The sequence below is a fragment of the Planococcus citri genome, chromosome 5, assembly GCF_950023065.1.
Source record: "Planococcus citri chromosome 5, ihPlaCitr1.1, whole genome shotgun sequence".
Taxonomy (NCBI): Eukaryota; Metazoa; Arthropoda; class Insecta; order Hemiptera; family Pseudococcidae; genus Planococcus; species Planococcus citri.
In genome coordinates this window covers 2,870,283-2,891,131 of record NC_088681.1, presented here as the reverse complement: position 1 = coordinate 2,891,131, position 20,849 = coordinate 2,870,283, and the positions used below count along the sequence as shown (strand labels likewise).

The 20,849-nt window shown below is 38.4% G+C and overlaps 1 protein-coding gene across 1 annotated transcript in view; it reads left to right on the top strand.

The window, feature by feature from the left end:
* Positions 1 to 20,784, top strand: part of DIP-gamma (Dpr-interacting protein gamma) — a 268,534-nt gene extending 247,750 nt beyond the window's left edge. Inside the window, exons 7-8 of the mRNA XM_065366972.1 lie at positions 9,747 to 9,895; positions 20,435 to 20,784. Of these exons, the coding sequence (XP_065223044.1) occupies positions 9,747 to 9,895; positions 20,435 to 20,580 (295 nt within the window). The 3' untranslated portion in view covers positions 20,581 to 20,784. The remainder of the gene's footprint in view (positions 1 to 9,746; positions 9,896 to 20,434) is intronic.
* The last annotated feature ends 65 nt before the right edge of the window (positions 20,785 to 20,849 follow it).

The following is a 20,849-nucleotide window of genomic DNA, read 5'->3' as shown; positions in this document are numbered from 1 at the left end:
TTGCTCAATTTGGTAAAATTTTGATTTTTCCCCTCATTTTTGGCCTAAATTTGATTTTCAAAAATTCGCCAAAAATCGAAAAAGGCACTTTAGCACTTGAAATTTTGACAAGTGATGAAGTTTTTCTGATCTTTCGATCTACGTTTGTACGGATTGAAAAATTTCGTGCAAGTCCTATGTTGGAACGCAAAACCTGCGATTTCGGCTGACCTGTCAATCAAAATGGCCGCCATTTTGTAAGTAGGGCCACTTTTTTCTGAGGACAAGGGCTAGAAATGTTCCTTAGGACTTCCCCTTTAAGAAAAATGTTGCCCCGGAGGATCGGCAGAGGGTGCAGGTGATCCTTATGCGCCCCCCTTCCCGACTATAATTTTGGACAAAAGTTCTTCCCACATTCGCTATAAATTCTAAATATTGAACGCGTTCGATTGAATTTTGGGTTAATTTGATTTCCATTTTCAATCCTTACATATTTTTCCGTGCTTTTCTGATTCCGATTGAAATTCCAGGTAATTTTGGATGCGTCTGTAACGTTTTCGATTAAATTTTCTGATTTTGATAGGATTTTTTTCATGGTTTTGAAAAAATTTTATCTCAATTTTGAAAATATTTTGATACCTACCTTGAATAATTTTTCAAGAAATGAATTTTTGGAAAGTTCTGGAAAACTGTTGGCAAAGAAAGTGAACTGAAATTTCACTCCTCGAAAACTGGATACTAACTTCTCAATTATTTTATAATATCGAATGAAAACCTGATATTCCAAAAAACCAAGTAAGTTCTTCTTTTTTTTTAATTGCTCGAACACGAAGAATTTTTTCGTGAGAGAACAAGTCGAGTTCGCGTGATAATTAAAAACACGCTAGGATATAATGTGGAAAACAAAAACCTGGAAAAAGGACACTGTGCGATAAAACCAAATAGGCTCACCTACACGCAACAACGTGTACTTTTTATTTCGTTTTATACTTCTGCAGACGTATGAAACTGCATATTTATGTGTGCTTGGAAAAATATGATTATTTTTTTAGTATTTTATTACGTTCCGGGTGTGTAAATACAAACACATTCGTATAAAATGAGTCGTCGAGAGTGATGTACAATTTATGGCATCTGAATTTCATTTTGACTCTAATTTATAACATTTTTTTTCGTGAACTGGAGAACCTCAAAACCCTTTCGGGGCTTTAGAACACCTTGAAATCATCACTGTAAACGGGTCGAAATGGTCCAAAATAGGATACTAATTAAATTTTGAGCCTTTTACGATTAATTTGATTAATTTTTGTTTTGATTCTCGTTAGAATTGACCTGTAGCTTGAAATTCCAAAAAATCGCCTAATAGATTTGAGTATTGAATTTTCAGACTTTGAAATTTGCGCTGCAGGTGGTGCATTTTGCATTTTGAGACTCCCTTTCGATATTTACTCAACGTTCATCTTCATCTCATCAGTATCGAATTTGAAAAAAATATCGCTCCACATAATTATATCGAAATCTATTCGATTCGAAACGCAGTTTTCAATTCACCATATTTAGTAAAATCTTGACTGCGATCGCCGATACGCTCCCGAGCGGCGTAACTATTTTTTTTTATTATTGAAATCTCATCAAGCGAGATAAAAACGCGACTTTTTCCTCATTTCATCACTCGCCTTACAAATTACTCGAATACTACACCATTGTCGCGTATATTTGAATAAAAATAATACGCGATGTGATGAAAACAACAACACAAAAACAGACAAAACAAAAACAAAGCAAAATGTAAATCGCGCGACATCATTTTTTTTTTTTTTCAGAGTCTCGCGCGCACCGCCTTATTTACAATTTCATTTAAACTTGTGTAAAATTTAACGGCAGAGAAGCGAGTTTAAATTAATTTCCGCGCACACAAATTGATGCCACAAGATGAAATTTATTTACCTCGCTATACACGACATTTTTCGCGATTGTTTTTTAATGAAATATTTCTTTTTTTTCTCCACTCCACTCTACTCAACATTCTACCAGCACATAGAATGAGTATGTATGGCGAAAAATATAAAATACGCGAAACGTTATGGGCGCCGGCATCGGCAGTACTCGCCTAAATATTTCATAAGGCCGCAAATTGTTCGAAAGCAAACGAAAAAACGCCCGGTATTTTGGAAAACGTCCGCCCCCCCCCATTTGCTGTGTCCTCACTCGCATCTCGATTGTGTATTATAAAGTACCATCAACCTGTACTAATTCGACTACCCGGCTAGATTTTTCCAGCAGGCCAAAATTTCGCTCGATGAAATTTTATTAAAACAAATTCCCAACCTTATAATGGTGAAAGCTCGCTACAATAAACAGATGTTTCGTTTTTAAAGCTGGCTAGACACTGCACCTAGCCACCTACCCGCAAAAACCACCTAATAATCGTCCACGTCAAACCTTTCTACCTTCACCAAAAAATTATTTGCCGGTATGCGAGCCTTGGGTAAATATGTACTATACTATGAAATTTTTTCATATTTATTATGTCGCGCTGTCTCACGTAGGTAATCTCGCCAAAAAGCTCAGTTCTTTATGTTGATTAGCTGCAGCAAATAAGTTGAAAGTATTCTTATTTGTGGTTTACCAACGAGCTAGCCTTAAATTTTTTACTAAAGGGGTTATGCTCCTAAGTTACAGAAATAATTAACTCCGAGTAATTAAATTCTACTTTGTTGATCGCGTCAAGTCTTTTTTCGTCTCTGAAATCGTAGCTTGAAATTACAGCGAAACTTGCTTTAAAAATTTGTTAGTAAGGTAGGTCTAGGTATACGTACAATTAATTCAAACTTGATGCAATATCGCGAAATTGAATCAAAATCTCGCAAAATGACCGAAATCTCAATCAATATGTATTATCAAAACGGAATGAAATCAGATAAAAATTGCTTAAAGGGTTATTCCATGTCAACTCAACCAACGTTTTTGAGTCATGTCTTTCGATTTCGCTCAAATTTTTTTTACAATATATACCCACCCAGTAAGTAAGAACCCCGCAATTAGTTTGGTCCCAGCCCCCTCAGGGGGCGGGTGGGTGGCGGGCTTCCATTATTTTCACGTTGTCTCGAGCTATTCAACTTCAGGAGCCCATTCCTCCAAAATTGATCAAAACTGATTTCACAGTTCAAAAGAGTATTGAATTTTACAGCCCCCAGCATCTCCCCAAAGAGGGCGACCCCCCCCCAAATGGTTACATTCATGTGACACATGAAGTACTATGTCTTCGATATCGCTGAACTCGAATATTGCTTTAGTTTTTCGAATCGACTTCACCCATGGCCCCCAGAACCTCCCCCAATAGGTAAAAGTCCAAAAAAATTGTTGGGGGCCCTGGATAGGGTCCAATCAAAAATCTGACGTCATATTCGTGTTCAGCGTCACTAAAAACATACTATTCCATGTGTCACACGAACAAACCACTTTTTTGAACTTTTACCCCCTTTGGGGAGGTGCTGGAAGCCATGGATGGGGTCCTATCAAAAATCTGACATCATATTCGTGTTCAGCATCACCAAAAACATACAATTCGATATATCACATGCCCCAGATTTTATTTCGAAAGTTTAGCCCAAAATTGGGGGTGGGGGTGCTCCCCCTCCATTGAGAGATCCCATCTCGAAACTTGAATATTTCGAAAAAGCATCAAAAGGTACATCAATGGAAATTTTTTCAAAATTTTAAATGGTAGCTCCCACTTACAGCGCCATTTTTAAATTTGAACTTTTAATTTGAAAGTTCAACTTTCAACTTTTGAAAATTTCAAAATGCTTAAAAAGTTCTGAATGCAATGCCCTTTCGAACTGTGAAATCAGTTTTGATCAAAGTATCATAGTTTTGGAGGAGTGGGCTGCTGAAGTTGAATAGCTCGAGACAATGTAAAAATAATGGAAGCCCCCCCACCCGCCCCCTGAGGAGGCTGGGACCAAACTAATTGCGGGGTTCTTACTTACTGGGTGGGTATTATATTGTAAAAAAAAAGTTGAGCGAAATCGAAAGACGTGACTTTCAAAATCGCCTTTTTTTGGTGGAGTTGACATGAAATGACCCTAAAGCATCATAAAAACTTCTAAAATTGACAAAAAAAAAAATCGATAAAAATTACACCATAAATAGAAGAAATTTCATTAAAATTGAACAAGAATTGTACCTATCAAAGGTCGTTCAAACATCTCAAAACAATGAAAACATTTGAAAACTAAGTACGAGAGATTTATCAAATATCATCATAATCGAATCAAATTTTGGTAAAATTTCAAGTGCTAAAGTGCCTTTTTCGATTTTTGGTGAATTTTTGAAAATCCAATTTAGGCAAGAAATGAGGGAAAAAATCAAAATTTTACCAAATTGACCAAGAAAGCTGAAATTTGGGATATACCCTATTTTCGATATGCCAAATCGATTGGAAACGGATTCAAGCCATTTTGAGCAGTTCTGGAGCCTCCAGCAGATTTTTGAAACTCGAAATTCCCACAAAATTCCATCAAATTGGAGTTGTAAAGCTGAAATCTATTCTAAAAACTAATTTCAATACGCTACGAAGTACTGCAGGTGAATTTCAATTCATTTTAGAGCCTCCAGCAACTTTTCTGAAAATTACTGGAGCCTCCAGCAGATTTTTAAAATTCGAAATTCCCGTTGGGAAGCCCGAAATTTATTCTGCAAACTAATTTCAATACGCTACGAAGTTGACTGCTGGTGGATTTCAAGTCGTTTTAAAGCCTCCAGCGATTTTTTAAAAGTTTGTATGGCGTTTTTTTGGGAAATTGAAATTTCCTAAAAGTAGCTGGAAGTTTCAAAACCATTTGAAACCACCATGTAGTCTGCGAAGAAAATTTCAGCTTGCCAACTCCATTTGATACATTAATGTTGCTGGAATTTCAAGTTTCAAAAATCTACTAGAGGTTCCAGTAATTTTCAAAAAAGTCGCTGGAGGCTCCAAAATGACTTGAAATTCACCAGCAGTCAACTTCGTAGCGTATTGAAATTAGTTTGCAGAATGAATTTCGGCTTTCAACTCCAATTACTGATATTTTGTGGGAATTTCGAGTTTTAAAAATCTGCTGGAGGGTCCAGTAATTTTCAAAAAAGTCGCTGGAGGCTCCAAAGCGACTTCAAATCCACCTGCAGTACTTCGTAGCGTATTGAACTTAGTTTGCAGAATAGATTTCAGCTTTACAACTCCAATTTGATGGAATTTTGTGGGCATTTCGAGTTTCAAAAATCTGCTGGAGGCTCCAGAACTGCTCAAAACGGGTTGAAACCGTTTCCAATCGATTTGCCGTGTCGAAAATAGGGTATATCCCAAATTTCAGCTTTCTTAGTCAATTTGGTAAAATTTTGATTTTTTCCCTCATTTTTGGCCTAATTAATTCTGTTTTCAAAAATTCGCCAAAAATCGAAAAACGCACTTTAGCACTTGAAATTTTGACAGGTGATGAATTTTGGCCTGATCTTTCGATCTACCTTTGTAAAGTTTGAAGAAGTTCGTGCAAGTCCTATGTTAAAATGCAAAATCTGCGATTTCGGCTGACCCGTCAATCAAAATGACCGCCATTTTGTAAGTAAGGCCAACTTTTCTTCGGGGCATGTTTGCTTTAACATGTTCCTTAGGATGTCCCCTTTAAGAAAAAAGTTGTCCCGGAGGATCGGCTGGGGAGGGGGGTGCAATTACTCCTATTGTCATATGCCGGACTAAATTAGATACTTCAATAGTACATACAAAATAAAATGCAAAAATATTTCTCTTTTTATCGCGCGAAAATCGCAATCACTAACCCACATTTTTCTCGGCCTTAAAAGCTACCTCTCTGGAAGACGCATCGATCTAGTGAAATTTTTGTATCGTCACTCTCGTAAAGGGATGTATGATACACTGTTTCGTACACCATTAATTATCACTTTTGTAAAAGAAATAAAAAGAAAAAAAATTACTAAGGAGTTGCTTTCATACATACTCAGACAAAAGAAAGACAGTATACTAATTACATAAAATTTAATCACCTCTCGCGCTATTTTCTTTCTCACTCTGCAACCCTGTATCGTGGAGGTGGTGGTATTCTTCTTATAATATTTTAGAAATGATTAATGAAATAGATCAACAAAAACCCGAACGAGTTACATGCATAATTCAAAAGGGAAGTGTTTTCAGGCACGCTTCGCTCTTATTTTTCCTAAAAAAAAAAAAATAATAAAAAAATCGTTTTTGATAACAAACACTTTGATTTCTTCGGTTTTTCTATTTTTATAGGTACCACAGATACTGTACCTACAGATAGGTATCTGAAAAGGAAAGGTGAACGAAATATAGTCTGGCATATGACAATAGGAGTAATTGCACCCCCCCCCCCACCAATCCTCCGGGACAACTTTTTTTTAAAAAGGGACATCCTAAGGAACATTTTAAAGCAAACTTGCCCAAAAAAAAGTTGGCCTAACTTACAAAATGGCGGCCATTTTGATTGACAGGTCAGCCGAAAACGCAGATTTTGCGTTTCAACATAAGTAAGACTTGCACGAAATTTTTCAAACCTTACAAAGGTAGATCGAAAAATCATGCAAAAATTTATCACCTGTCAAAATTTCAAGTGCTTAAGTGCGTTTTTCGATTTTTGGTGAATTTTTGAAAATCAAATTTAGGCCAAAAATGAGGGAAAAAATCAAAATTTTACCAAATTGACCAAGAAAGCTGAAATTTGGGATGTACCCTATTTTCGACATGCCAAATAGATTGGAAACGGTTTCAACCCGTTTTGAGCAATTCTGGAGCCTCCAGCAGATTTTTGAAGTTCGAAATTCCCACAAAATTCCATCAAATTGGAGTTGTAAAGCTGACATTTATTCTAAAAACTAATTTCAATACACTACGAAGTACTGTAGGTGAATTTCAAGTCGTTTTGGAGCCTCCGGCGACTTTTTGAAAATTCCTGAAGCCTCCAGCAGGTTTTTGAAACTTTGAATTTTCACATAATTTCGTCAAATGGAGATGGGAAGTCGAAATTTACTCTACAATCCAATTTTAACACCCTCTGAAGACGACTTCAAACGGGTTCAAGTCATTTTAGAGCCTCTAGCGATTTTTTTGAAAATTACTGGAGCCTCCAGCAGATTTTTGAAACTTGAAATTTCCCCAATATTTCATCAAACTGAGATGGAGAGTCGAAATTCATTCTGCAAACTAATTTCAATACGCAATGAAGTGGAGTACTGGTGGATTTCAAATCGTTTTGGAGCCTCCAGCGACTTTTTGAAAATCCCTGAAGCCTCCAGCAGATTTTGGAAACTTTGAATTTTCACAAAATTTCATCAAATGGAGATGGAAATATGAAATTTACTCTACATTCCAATTTTAACACATTCTGAATACGACTTCAGGTGGGTTCATGTCATTTTAGAGCCTCCTGCGACTTTTTTGAAAATTACTGGAGCCTCCAGTAGATTTTTGATACTTGAAATTCCCGCAACATTTATTTATCAAATGGAGTTGGCAAGCTAAAATTCACTTCGCAGACTACGTGGTGGTTTCAAATGATTTTGAAGCTTCCAGCTACTTTCAGGAAATTTCAATTTTCCAAAAAAACGCCATACAACCTTTCAAAAAGTCGCTGGAGGCTCCAAAACGACTTGAAATCCACCAACAGTCCACTGCATAGCGTATTCAAATTAGTTTTCAGAATAAATTTCGACTTTCCATCTCCATTTGATGAAATTTTGTGAAAATTCAGTTTCAAAAATCTGCTGGATGCTTCAGGAATTTTCAAAAAGTCGCTGGAGGCTCCAAAACGACTTGAAATTCGCCTACAGTACTTCGTAGTGTATTAAATTAGTTTTTAGAATAAATTTCAGCTTTACAACTCCAATTTGATGGAATTTTGTGGGAATTTCGAGTTTCAAAAATTTGCTGGAGGCTCCAGAACTGCTCAAAACGGGTTGAAACCGTTTCCAATCTATTTGGCATGTCGAAAACAGGGTACATCCCAAATTTCAGCTTTCTTGGTCAATTTGGTAAAATTTTGATTTTTTCCCTCATTTTTGGCCTAAATTGGATTTTCAAAAATTCACCAAAAATCAAAAAACGCACTTAAGCACTTGAAATTTTGACAGGTGATAAATTTATGCTTGATCTTTCGATCTACCTTTGTAAGGTTTCAAAAATTTCGTGCAAGTCCTATGTTGGAACGCAAAATCTGCGATTTCGGCTGACCTGTCAATCAAAATGGCCGCCATTTTGTAAGTAAGGCCAACTTTTCTTCGGGGCATGTTTGCTTTAAAATGTTCCTTAGGATGTCCCCTTTAAGAAAAAAGTTGTCCCGGAGGATCGGCGGGGGGGGGTGCAATTACTCCTATTGTCATATGCCGGACTAATCAGCACGTACTGTAGGTACATATTAAGATCGAGTACAACGGGAAGATTTTCGTTGAATTCAAAAGGTCTTCAGATAGGTACGCCTGCCTTCAAAAAAATCAAACTAAAACTTTCGCTCGAGTTCAAAGGAAATAATTAAGATATGTATTCGCGTAAAAAAAAAACTACCTCGTGCGTATCCTTCATCTCCAAGTCCTTACGACATATTCATACAAAACGAATCCGAATAAACCGTAGTAGGATGGATTGTTCAGCCGACGGAACATGAAAAGACTCAGCGACGACGACGTTACAAAAAGACAGGACGAAAACGAAATTTCTTCGGCAGAATTTTGTCGAGAGCGGTGCAGGTGGTACGACGATGGAGCTTTCGAGTTATTTTGCGAACCACTGGTGCGTTAAGCGTAGGTACTCTTGGAATAGCTGCGTAAAGCTGTTTAAGCTTCATTTTAATCTATTCAATTAGCAAATTACATCGAGTATAGCTCTGCGCGTTGATGCCGACTGCGACTTGGTCAAGTTATTATTGTACGACTTGAAAACGACGACGAGTCGTATTTTAATTTTAATTTAATTCGAAAATGTCATAAACTGATACAAGGCAGATTAACGCTGCTCGCCATAGGGAAATAACACAATCAATTTCTATTTCGCTTTACCCTTATCAAGCCAATGACCACTGTGCTCCTCGCTGAACTTGCCTTTTTCCGTTCGTCTTGCGATCGTATTAGCTCCAGCTATCGTTCGTGTAGTAGATAATATATAAAAGCGCAGCGTAAATCGCTCCCTTTGCACCGATGATTGCAAACGTATAGTACCTACCTATAGAGATGGACAGAGAGTTGGCGAATTTAATTTAATTCCAATATACGTGACAAATATGCCAGCATTTAATTTCGTCTCTTCATCGTCGAACCAACGAACTCGACTGAGTCTTTTTTCGGCGGTTCCGGCGGCGGTGGTGAACTGGTGAAAGAGGTGAAAGCTAAACCACGTCGTCGTAGGCAATTCGTCCGGTGTGTTTGTTTTAATCACAAAGGGTTTTACCTGCATACTACGTGCAAATTATAATCATATTGTTCGTATTCGGAATAATAGCTATTTCGTTATAGAGTATTAGTAGGTATAGGTACTTGTGCTGAACTCGAAGCTTTTCCAATCGCAATCGGCGGTCCGGTAGCTCGTAAACCGACTGCTCGTTGATTGAATAAGAGTATAATGTAGTATAAAACAAAACGTCACTTACACTTGTTATGGTATAGCAGCGATGGCGATATTTTCTTTGAATCTGCGAACAACAAAATCAAATCACGTAGCTATCAATCTGCGTATATTAATTCCAGCTCGATATTATTGATTACAGGTACAAATACAACGTACGAGAAAAACGATCCAATTACATCGTACATATGTGGTTATTGGTAAGAAATTTCAATGAAACTGACGTTGGCACTTACGCTTGTATTTCAACCAATTCCATCGGACGAGCAGAGGGAACAATACGCTTATACGGTCAGTATTATATTTCCATCGTTTCGGCGTTCTTTCATCCGAATATTATGTACATTTATGCACATACCGCCAACAACAAAAGCAATTCCGCAGCACACGACCGTTCATATACTGCACCGAATCATCGAACGTAGGACGTACTACACTAATCAAAGCTCAAATACCCAAATTTCCATACAAATTACACCGTTAAAGTACACCGGAATAATTACAATTCACAACTTCGATAATATTACACGTAAAACCGAACCGAAATCTCATTTCTAAGCTAAGCATTTTGCTTCAATAATAACTATTCAATTCTCACGCCATTTTCAATACAACCGGATCGGCAGGAAAAAATATGAAAATTGCGGTGTTGCCAAATCTTACTAATGAGTCACTAAAAGGGTAAACAAACACATGAACAGCTGATCTCATCTTTTACGAAGTTTATCTTATCTCATTACGTCATTAGTCATCTTATCTGTCAATGACCATTTTTATTTCCATTTTTCTTGTAAAATACGTATTTATTTATCTAGGTACTTATTTCAAATTGTTAATCATCGCTTTCATCGATACTTTTCTCCAACTTCGAGTCAAAAATAATGTGTACTCTGCTCAAAATTCAAAAATAAACATCATTCTGCCTCTGCGGGAATAGAGCGGGCAAATAGCGGTTTTAAAAAGGAAAAAATTGGCACATAAATTTTTTCTTCGGGAATGTGTAGGGATGGATCCTCTGAACCACCAAAAAAAAGCCGACTCTCCTACCCCTGGAGGAAAATTTTTTAGGGGGCTGAAACCGGTTTCGATTCACGTTTTTTGCGTTTTACTCCGTAAATATTAGGTTTTTGAGAAAAAGTACCATAACGAAAAATGTTCCCCTTCAAATTCTCGACAATTTGATACTACGCTCGATACCCATGCTCAAGGGGGGTGTCCAAAAAAAGGGGTGGAAAGAGTAGGTTTTTCAAAAAAGGTCAGTCCAATAAATTGATCAAAATTACCACTTAAAATCATTCGTTTTCGCTCAAATTTTTTTTAAAAAGTCTACTCACCCAACTACTAATCAAACTACCATTGGTTTGTATTCAACCCTCCTCGGGGGTTCGTGAGGGTTGCTTGATTTTTCAAGTAACACACTACTGATTCATATATTTGAAAAACAAATCTGGACGTGCGATATATCGAATAGTATGTTTTCGAGGTCGCTGAATACGAATAAGTATGAACTTATTTTTTGCATACACCCCCTCAAAGCCCCTCTGTGCCCCAAAATGGGGGTCAAAATTTTGAAAAATCGTGAAAAAAGTCGAGTGATATATTGAAAGGTACGTTTTCGAGGTCGCCGAGTGCGAATATAAACTTATTTTTTGGGTCCCACCCCCCAATGTCTCTCTGTGCCCCAAAATGAGGGTCAAAATTTTGAAAAATCGTGAAAAGTCGACTGATATATCGAATGGCATGTTTTTGAGACACTAAACTGGAATATGCACTTTTTTCCTGCTCTACTTAAGATTCCTCAAAATCCCCTTACGCCCCCTAAATGAGATAAAATTTTGAAAAGTCGCCAAAAAACGTGTGATACGTCGAATAGTATGTTTTCAAGATCGCTGAATATGACTATAAACTCATTTTTATTATTTCACTCATTTTACAATTCAAACGTCCTACTTACGCTCCAAAATTATCCTCATATGTCTTTAGTAGGTAAGATGCCAATCTTCTTGCTTATCTCACTTCATTTTGATTGTTTTCCTGTAAAATTTTCGATTTCATTTATTATTGGTTTGAAGTGCTCGGATACTTGCGACTGTAAAGGGACGTCATGCTGTAATTCAAATCCTGTCGAAGATCTGTGACGTACTCGTACTCAATACACAAATGATTGTTGTTTTTGTATATCTTGACTCATTGAGGGGTGAGATTTTATCAATATTTTGAACTTTTTTCTGTGCAGCTGGGAGTTTTGTAGGGTTGGAAACAAAAAAAAATAAGTTCATATTCGCACTCAGGGACCTCGAAAACATATCATTCGATATATCGGTCGACTTTTCACGATTTTTCAAAATTTTGACCCTCATTTTGGGGCCCAGAGGAGCTTTGAGGGGTTGTAGTGTAATAGAAGTAATTATCAATATTACGTTATGGTAATAAAGATGGGATATATCACTTATAGGAATAGATCTAGGAAATATCACTATAGGTGATAGGAAATTGCCCGAGCCAGGGTTGTGGGATATTATCCACTAAACAACTATTACATAATAGAAACCAATTGCTCCCTGCTATGAGGAATCAATTGATAACTACCACACCGATGCTTCAGATGCTCACCTCCCCCGCATTCCTACTACTGGGTGTGTCTCCTACTACTTATGTCATCAGGCTCGCGGAAACTAGAGCTTCACCGCAGGGGTGGTAGGCGTACCATCATGCCACTTAAGTCATAATGGCCCTACCAATTACCTGGAGGGTACGAAACCACCTCGCAAAATCACCATGGGGCTAGCCGACGCAGGACCACTCCCACATGGATCGTTTACACATCCGAAGATGTGCCCTAGTGCTGAATACAGCTTTCCCTAACCAAACAGACTTGATGCAGTAATCTATCGCATCTCCCTAACAGACTTCTCTTGTGAGGCGAACAAGGTATTTCACTAAATTCACGGCACTCCCTAATAGAACACACAGCTCTCGAACGATGTAGTAACTTTAACCCGGCGACGACACGCGAAACGGCCAGTGGACACACACCCGAAATGGCCACAATCGAACATACGCCTTTCGCTTCACGTACGCGGCACTCCCTAAAGACCTGGGTCTGTAGACTATTCCCTTGGCGGCGAACAGTACGAAACACGAACGCGGCACACCCTAAAAGACTATTTCCCTAACATTGCACCCTGAAGGGTACGTGAGTGTGCCGAGACAGGCCATGGTGATGGAATTAACCATCAGACAAAGACCACGAAAGCACTTGCCCTATGTCGGTTACACTGCCTCGACAGCAACGAACATAACCGTGAACCACACCACATACAATGTCACCGCAGATGGCGACCTTATAAAGGCGAGACAGCCCAACACACACGGAATAGCACAACCGAACTGTTCCACTAGGCTACCGAGGAAAACAACCTAGTAGGAACGAGACAGCTCAACTACTACTTCTAGAGTGATAGCGCGATAGCTACACAACTCCAGACCAGGTAACGAGTACCAGGACTGGAGTGGTTGCGAGACAGCAACACACTGCTGTATTAGTCTCTCGTAACCTCGCGCTTCGGATCGGCTACTGCCACGTAGCCACGCCCATCGGCGTTGCTAGTGGGAGCTAGACGCAGTGTTACCACTCATACGTAACCGTAAAGTACCGCATAAACATGCTGGCTGTAGGAAACATATTAACAATTAACGAACAATTAATAACGTTTATTATAAAAAAAATAACAAGGAATATAATTATTACATCTTAACGCTTCGAATATCATAACAAGAATAACTCGTACATCACGTACACACGAGGAGAGAGACACAACGAGCGTAATTACCGGGAATTACCCGTGAGGTTTACCACACTCGGCCATTCTGCAGTGTGTGTTGTCCTCAACACACCGATTCACGCACTTTTTACGAAATTTCGGCGAACGCAACTCCGGGGAAATGGTACAATTTTCCTCCGAAAAACAAAAACGACAATTATCGCGCTTATCACTAACAATAAACGATTTTTCACGAACTGGTTTTCGCTTCCTTTTCCGATTACGAACACGAATTTCACTCTTTTCAGCAATTTTGCCGGCGTTTTCGACTCGAACGAAGTTGACAGACGTTTCAACGATGTTACACGGCGATTTTTCGGCACTAAACACGACACTATTTTCGTTTAACGACACACGATTCGCCTGTGTGATGATAAATTGATCTTTCCACTTGATCATCGCAACATTCGGGTTTTCGATCCAAGAACAGCCAATGACGAGAGGAACAGGTAACGCATTATCACGGAGGATTAGAATTTCCGTTTCGGGTACTGCCACACCATCGACTGAGACCGTACCTACGATTTTACCAAGTACTTCCGATCCGTTTTCCAAATTACCAACGCCGAAAATTCTCGTATTCGAAGGGGGTTGAATAGTTTCGCACAGGGTGACTGCAGTTGACGCTCGCATCACACATACGCTACTACCATTATCGATCAACGCTCCCGAAATCGTTTTTCCGTTGATAACAGCCGTTTTCACATATTTTTCACGATCAACACCTAACGCTGTATTGACCAGAAGGACGGATTCGGACTTTTTCGTTTCAGGATCAGGAACAACCGGTTTTTCGTTTTCACTTTCAGCAACGTCAGGTTTCGATTTACTAGATTCAAATTCACGAAGTCGTTTGCTCCAATCGGCAGCTTTCGAATAATCGTAAATACGTAGATAATTCGCCATATCTTCGGACTTAAACCCAGCACAAACAGCATTTTTCGATTCTGCAACGGATGCACCAACATCTTTAGCTAAACGCAGCTTATCGAAGATGTATTCGATTGATGATTCGTTATCTTGTTGACATCGCGCGGAGAAACGTTCCCACTTGTCAACCACGTTTCCATCATCTTCGCCAATAAACGTTTCCCAAAAACAACTTCGAAAATCGGACCACGATTTGATATCGTCCGCATTGAGTAGATACCAACTTTTGGCTGCTTTCGTAAGTAATCGCTTCGCAGTTTCCAGCTTTTGTAGGTTATTCCAACCACCGATCAGGCCTTGATTTTCGACGCTTTTCAACCATTCTTTTGCTTCAGTAGCAGACACCTCACCCGTAAACTTCGATATTTCCGGCAGTAGCACTGCGCTGCTAGCTGCTTGGACGATTTCGCTAACGGTATTCATTGAGAGGTCCACTTTCGATGGAGAAAAAGGTGGCGATTGATTTCGTTTCGTTTTGACCATGCTTTCGGCAGAAATCGCGAACAACACACAAAAACACACTTTCAATTATTCAAAACACTTCGTTGACGCACATTCGACCACTTCTGAAATATGTAGGAAACATATTAACAATTAACGAACAATTAATAACGTTTATTATAAAAAAAATAACAAGGAATATAATTATTACATCTTAACGCTTCGAATATCATACAAGAATAACTCGTACATCACGTACACACGAGGAGAGAGACACAACGAGCGTAATTACCGGGAATTACCCGTGAGGTTTACCACACTGGCCATAAAGTATATCACAGTAGGCAAAAAATAAGTTCATATTCGTACTCAGCGATTTCGAAAACATACCATTCAATATGTCACTCGACTTTTCACATTTTTTCGAAATGTTGGCCTTTTTTTGAGACAGTTGGGAGCTGTGAGGGGTTGGACCCAAAAAATAAGGCCACATTCGTGCTCAGCGACTTCGAAAACATGCCATTCGATATATCACTCGACTTTTCACGATTTTTCAAAATTTTGACACTCATTTTGGGGCACAGAGAGACATTGGGGGGTGGGACCCAAAAAATAAGTTCATATTCGCACTCGGCGACCTCGAAAACGTACCTTTCAATATATCACTCGACTTTTCACGATTTTTCAAAATTTTGACCCCCATTTTGGGGCACAGAGGGGCTTTGAGGAGGTTTATGCAAAAAATAAGTTCATACTTATTCGTATTCAGCGACCTCGAAAACATACTATTCGATATATCGCACGTCCAGATTTGTTTTTCAAATATATGAATCAGTAGTGTGTTACTTGAAAAATCAAGCAACCCTCACGAACCCCCGAGGAGGGTTGAAAACAAACCAATGGTAGTTTGATTAGTAGTTGGGTGAGTAGACTTTTTAAAAAAAATTTGAGCGAAAACGAATGATTTTAAGTGGTAATTTTGATCAATTTATTGGACTGACCTTTTTTGAAAAACCTTCTCTTTCCACCCCTTTTTTTGGACACCCCCCTTGAGCAATGGGTATCGAGCGTAGTATCAAATTGTCGAGAATTTGAAGGGGAACATTTTTCGTTATGGTAGTTTTTCTCAAAAACCTAATATTTACGGAGTAAAACGCAAAAAACGTGAATCGAAACCGGTTTCAGCCCCCTAAAAAATTTTCCTCCAGGGGTAGGAGAGTCGGCTTTTTTTTTGTGGTTCAGAGGATCCGTCCCTACACATTCCCGAAGAAAAAATTTATGTGCCAATTTTTTCCTTTTTGCTTCTGCTTTTTTACGTTATTTTCCCGCTCTGGAAGGCTTCTTAGTGCAGGAAAATTAGACCAAAAAAAGAGTCATTGGGAAAAGTGAGGTAGAAAGCTGAATTTTGGTATACTGGTCCATTTTTATGTGCTGAACACGAATCTGATGAGTCCTCGCTCGTCCCTGGTGAGCGTTCTCCCCTATTGTGGATCTAAACCCCCCGAAACCAGTTTTTTGCAATTTTCTCCCCCGCATTGCATTTTAGCGAAAACCGAGAAATGAGGTCAGATTCAAGAATCTACGTGAAATTTCCGATCTAATGATATATCAACTGTCTTTCTACCCCCAAGGGGGATGGATCTGGAACCATTCAAATGAGAGGGGTTTTCTAAAAAACACAAAAAAACTATCGGTGCATAGGAGGGGTGAAACGGCCCCCGAGAGCGTTCGGGTTGATACTAGCATGGAAGGTGGGTACCAACGAGAAACTACCGCGTGAAAAATTTCAGATTCACACCACCTCCCCTTTTTTGGGAACCCCCCTTTTTTGAAATTTCAATAACACTTTTCTCAGCTCCATTTCAACCGATTTTGAAAATTTTTCTGGAAGTTATGTGTATCCTTGATATAGGTATCTCCACAAAAATTTTCAACCCCCTCCCCTCATATTTACCCCTCAAAATGGCGTTTTTTTCATTTTTTTATGCCTATTAACAATCAAGATTGCGAGGTACAATTTTGGAAACGCATTTTTTGGATGTATTTTTGGCCCCTAAACATCATACACTATATTCGAAATTTTTGCTTTGGTATAATGTATCGTAGGGGGGTGGGGGGTGAAATGGGAATTTCGAGAAAAATAACCATCAATGAGTAGGGTATCGTTTTCATATGATTCGATACCGCAGAGCACGAATATGACCTCAGATTTCCTGCTACACTCACCTACCCCTCTCCATAGCCCCTCAGCCTCCCCCCATTTTCACGATTTTCGAAATAAAGCTATATTGATGACATTGGTGTCGTTTTCATATGATTCGATACCGCTGAGCACGAAAATGACCTCAGGTTTCCTGCTACACTCACCTACACATCTCCAGAGCCACTCAGCCCCCTCCAAATTTTCACGATTTTCGAAATAAAGTTATTTTGATACTCGAGTATGTATGAGTATGTATGTATTTTATAATTCAATGACTACATATATGAAAAATTACTAGAAAAAAATATGGTAACGAAATACTGATTAAGAAAGTAAAGAATGTTATTTGTGATTCACTTAATCGTCATCATCACTAATGTCATCATCTGTCGTGTAACTTAATTCGTCACTGGAATAGCTGTAATCATCATTTTCGAGGTCATAATCGCTATCATCTTCGTCAGGGTCCACACCCCTCGGGGGGAGCCATGTGCTGTAGCTCATTCTACGAGAAATTTTATGTACAATAACAATGAACTAATGTAATTCTACCATAGCAATGAAACCAACATCATCAAAATAACTTTATTTCAAAAATCGTGAAAATTGGGGGGAGAGGCTGAGGGGCTCTGGAGAGGGATAGATGAGTGTAGAAGAAAATCTGAGGTCCTATTCGTGCTCAGCGGTATCGAATCATATGAAAACGACACCAATGTCATCAAAGTAACTTCACTTCGAAAATCGTGAAAATTGGGGGGGCTGAAGGGCTCTGGAGAGGGGTAGGTGAGTGTAGCAGAAAATCTGAGGTCATTTTCGTGCTCAGCGGTATCGAATCATATGAAAACGACATCAATGTCATCAATATAACTTTAATTAGTTTGAAAATCGTGAAAATTGAGGGGGGCTGAGGGGCTCTGGAGAGGAGTAGGTGAGTGTAGCAGAAAATCTGAGGTCATTTTCGTGCTCAGCGGTATCGAATCATATGAAATCGACACCAATGTCATCAATATAACTTTAATGAGTTCGAAAATCGTGAAAATTGAGGGGGGCTGAGGGGCTCTGGAGAGGGATAGGTGAGTGTAGCAGAAAATCTGAGGTCATTTTCGTGCTCAGCGGTATCGAATCATATGAAAACGACATCAATGTCATCAATATAACTTTAATTAGTTTGAAAATCGTGAAAATTGAGGGAGGCTGAGGGGCTCTGGAGAGGGATAGATTGGTGTAGAAGAAAATCTGAGGTCCTATTCGTGCTCAGCGGTATCGAATCATATGAAAACGACACCAATGTCATCAAAGTAACTTCACTTCGAAAATCGTGAAAATTGGGGGGCTGAGGGGCTCTGGAGAGGGGTAGGTGAGTGTAGCAGAAAATCTGAGTTCATTTATTTCAGGAGTCAATTTCAGCTATTTTTAACATGATCCTGATGATTCCCATAATTTGATGAAATATAAATGATCTTTTCCAAAAAACACGTCAAAAATTTTTTAATCAATTTTTTTAAAAATGAAAAAAAAATCGAGTGATAGTAGGTTTTTTGGGTCGAGAAACATGAATCTGAGGTACTTTTTTTCTCAGTTATCTGGAGGGCCCTTGGGGAAGTGCTACCGAAATCAAATTTTGTAAAAATAGAAAAAAATCGAGTGATACGTCAAAATGTAGGTTTCTTGGGTCGAGAAACACGAATCTGAGGTCCTTTTTGGCCCTCAAACCCCTTGGGGAGGTGCTACCAAAATCAAATTTTGTAAAAATGAAAAAAATCTAGTGATATGTCAAAATAATAGGTTTTTTGGGTCGAGAAACACGAATCTGAAGTCTTTTTTCCCCTCAGACCCCTCGGGGGCCGTTGGGGAGGTGCTACTTACCGAAATCAAATTTTGTAAAAATAGAAAAAAATCGGGTGATATATCAAAATGTAGGTTTTTTGGTTTGAGAAACACGAAGTTGAAGTCCTTTTTTCACTCAGCCTCTATGGGGGAGGTGCTACTGAAATAAAATTTTGAAAAAATCACAAAACTCGAGTACCTAGTGTATCAAAATCCAGGGGTTTTTGGTTGGAGGGGGGGGGGGGTTATCTGTCAGTTTTTCAATCATTCGACCCGATATCGTTGGTTATTTTATATCATAACTAGAAAAATCGCGCCTAGTCGCAAACTAACTAACCACTCCCAAATTCTACACTTTCAAACACACATTTTCACGCAATCGTGGTTTTGTAGCGAGTTGAATAAAACAACTTATGCCTCATTCACTTATGTACAATTACTTCGCGTTGATGTAGTTAAAATGTAGTCCCGTTTGAGACGAGATATCTCAAGAATGGTAGCACCTCCCCAACGGCCCCCGAGGGGTCTGAGGGGAAAAAAGACTTCAGATTCGTGTTTCTCGACACAAAAAACCTATTATTTTGACATATCACTAGATTTTTTTCATTTTTACAAAATTTGATTTTGGTAGCACCTCCCCAAGGGGTTTGAGGGCCAAAAAAGACCTCAGATTCGTGTTTCTCGACCCAAAAAACCTACATTTTGACATATCACTCGATTTTTTTTCATTTTTACAAAATTTGATTTTAGTAACAACCCCCCCCCCCCCCATTGTAGAGGATAAAATTTCCTATCAGATCAATGTCACTAGTTTTTCTTTAGGAGGCTTAGTTCTTGAATTATATGTGATTTTTGATGGCGTAAACTGACTTTAGGGCACCCCTGTATCATTTCCAAACACATTCTGTGTTTAGTTGAGCACATCTACTTATGAATTTTTATTAGAGAATCTATTTTTGGGTGCAACTGTGCAAGATATTTTAAAATCGGGAATAATGTACTCTTCCTAGTACTTAAAGATGATAAGAATTATTGCAAATTTATGAAGAAAATTTCTCGTAACTTCAAAATTGTAAGAAAATTACTAAAAACCATTCAATTTTTCGAAAATAGGTATTGGTAAAAGTGTTTAATTAAAATTACCATATTAAATAATTCCTCGCTTTAAGATATGGTTGAGATTGAGAAATACAGCATATAATCTAGATAGAATGTCACCGGTGACCAGATTGTTCAGATTTCACTCCCCAAAATGAGAAATCCTTCAAAATTTCACTCCGAAACGTTCGTCTTATCCCACAACTTGATCAGTGTTCGTTTACAAAACACAATTCAAATTTAAAATCCAACCATTCTATTATTTCCAAATACATTCTGTGTTTAGTTGAACACATTACGAGATACTAAACGCTATCTAAGTACTGCTTAAGTAAATGTTCGAAAACCGCATCGAAACAGAACAACCATTCAACTTCATTACTTTCGTTCGATAACCCATTGATTCCGAACATTAACGTTTGAACTCGACCATTCACTCCAACTCTTCGGAATATCACTATTTCGATCACCAAAAACTAATCTAACCCTTTCAATCCTGTTTTACAGATCTATCCGAGACATCCCAAAGTCAAAAATCAAGAAGTGACAGCAGTAGAACATCACCCAACACAAGTTCTGCTTCAAGGCAGTCTCTATCAACGCTACTAATTCTGTGTATATCTTCAACTTCATTATACTACATCGGCAGATGACATCAACGTAATCCTACGTCCATCGACTGACTTTAATTGTTCTCAACTAGAAATAAGACTTGTTGTTACCTACGTCATTTAAAATGGTTGTGTATATAAAAAAATGTTTTCTATTATATAAATATTTTGTATCGAAAAAAAAACAAACAAAAAAGACGTTCTCAAAAAAGCATATCAGTATTTCATCGGAATTTACCGTTAGAATAAATTCTGAATTTTTACAAAATGCGTTCAGTAATTCATTTCATTCCTCGCAGTCGCCAAAAATA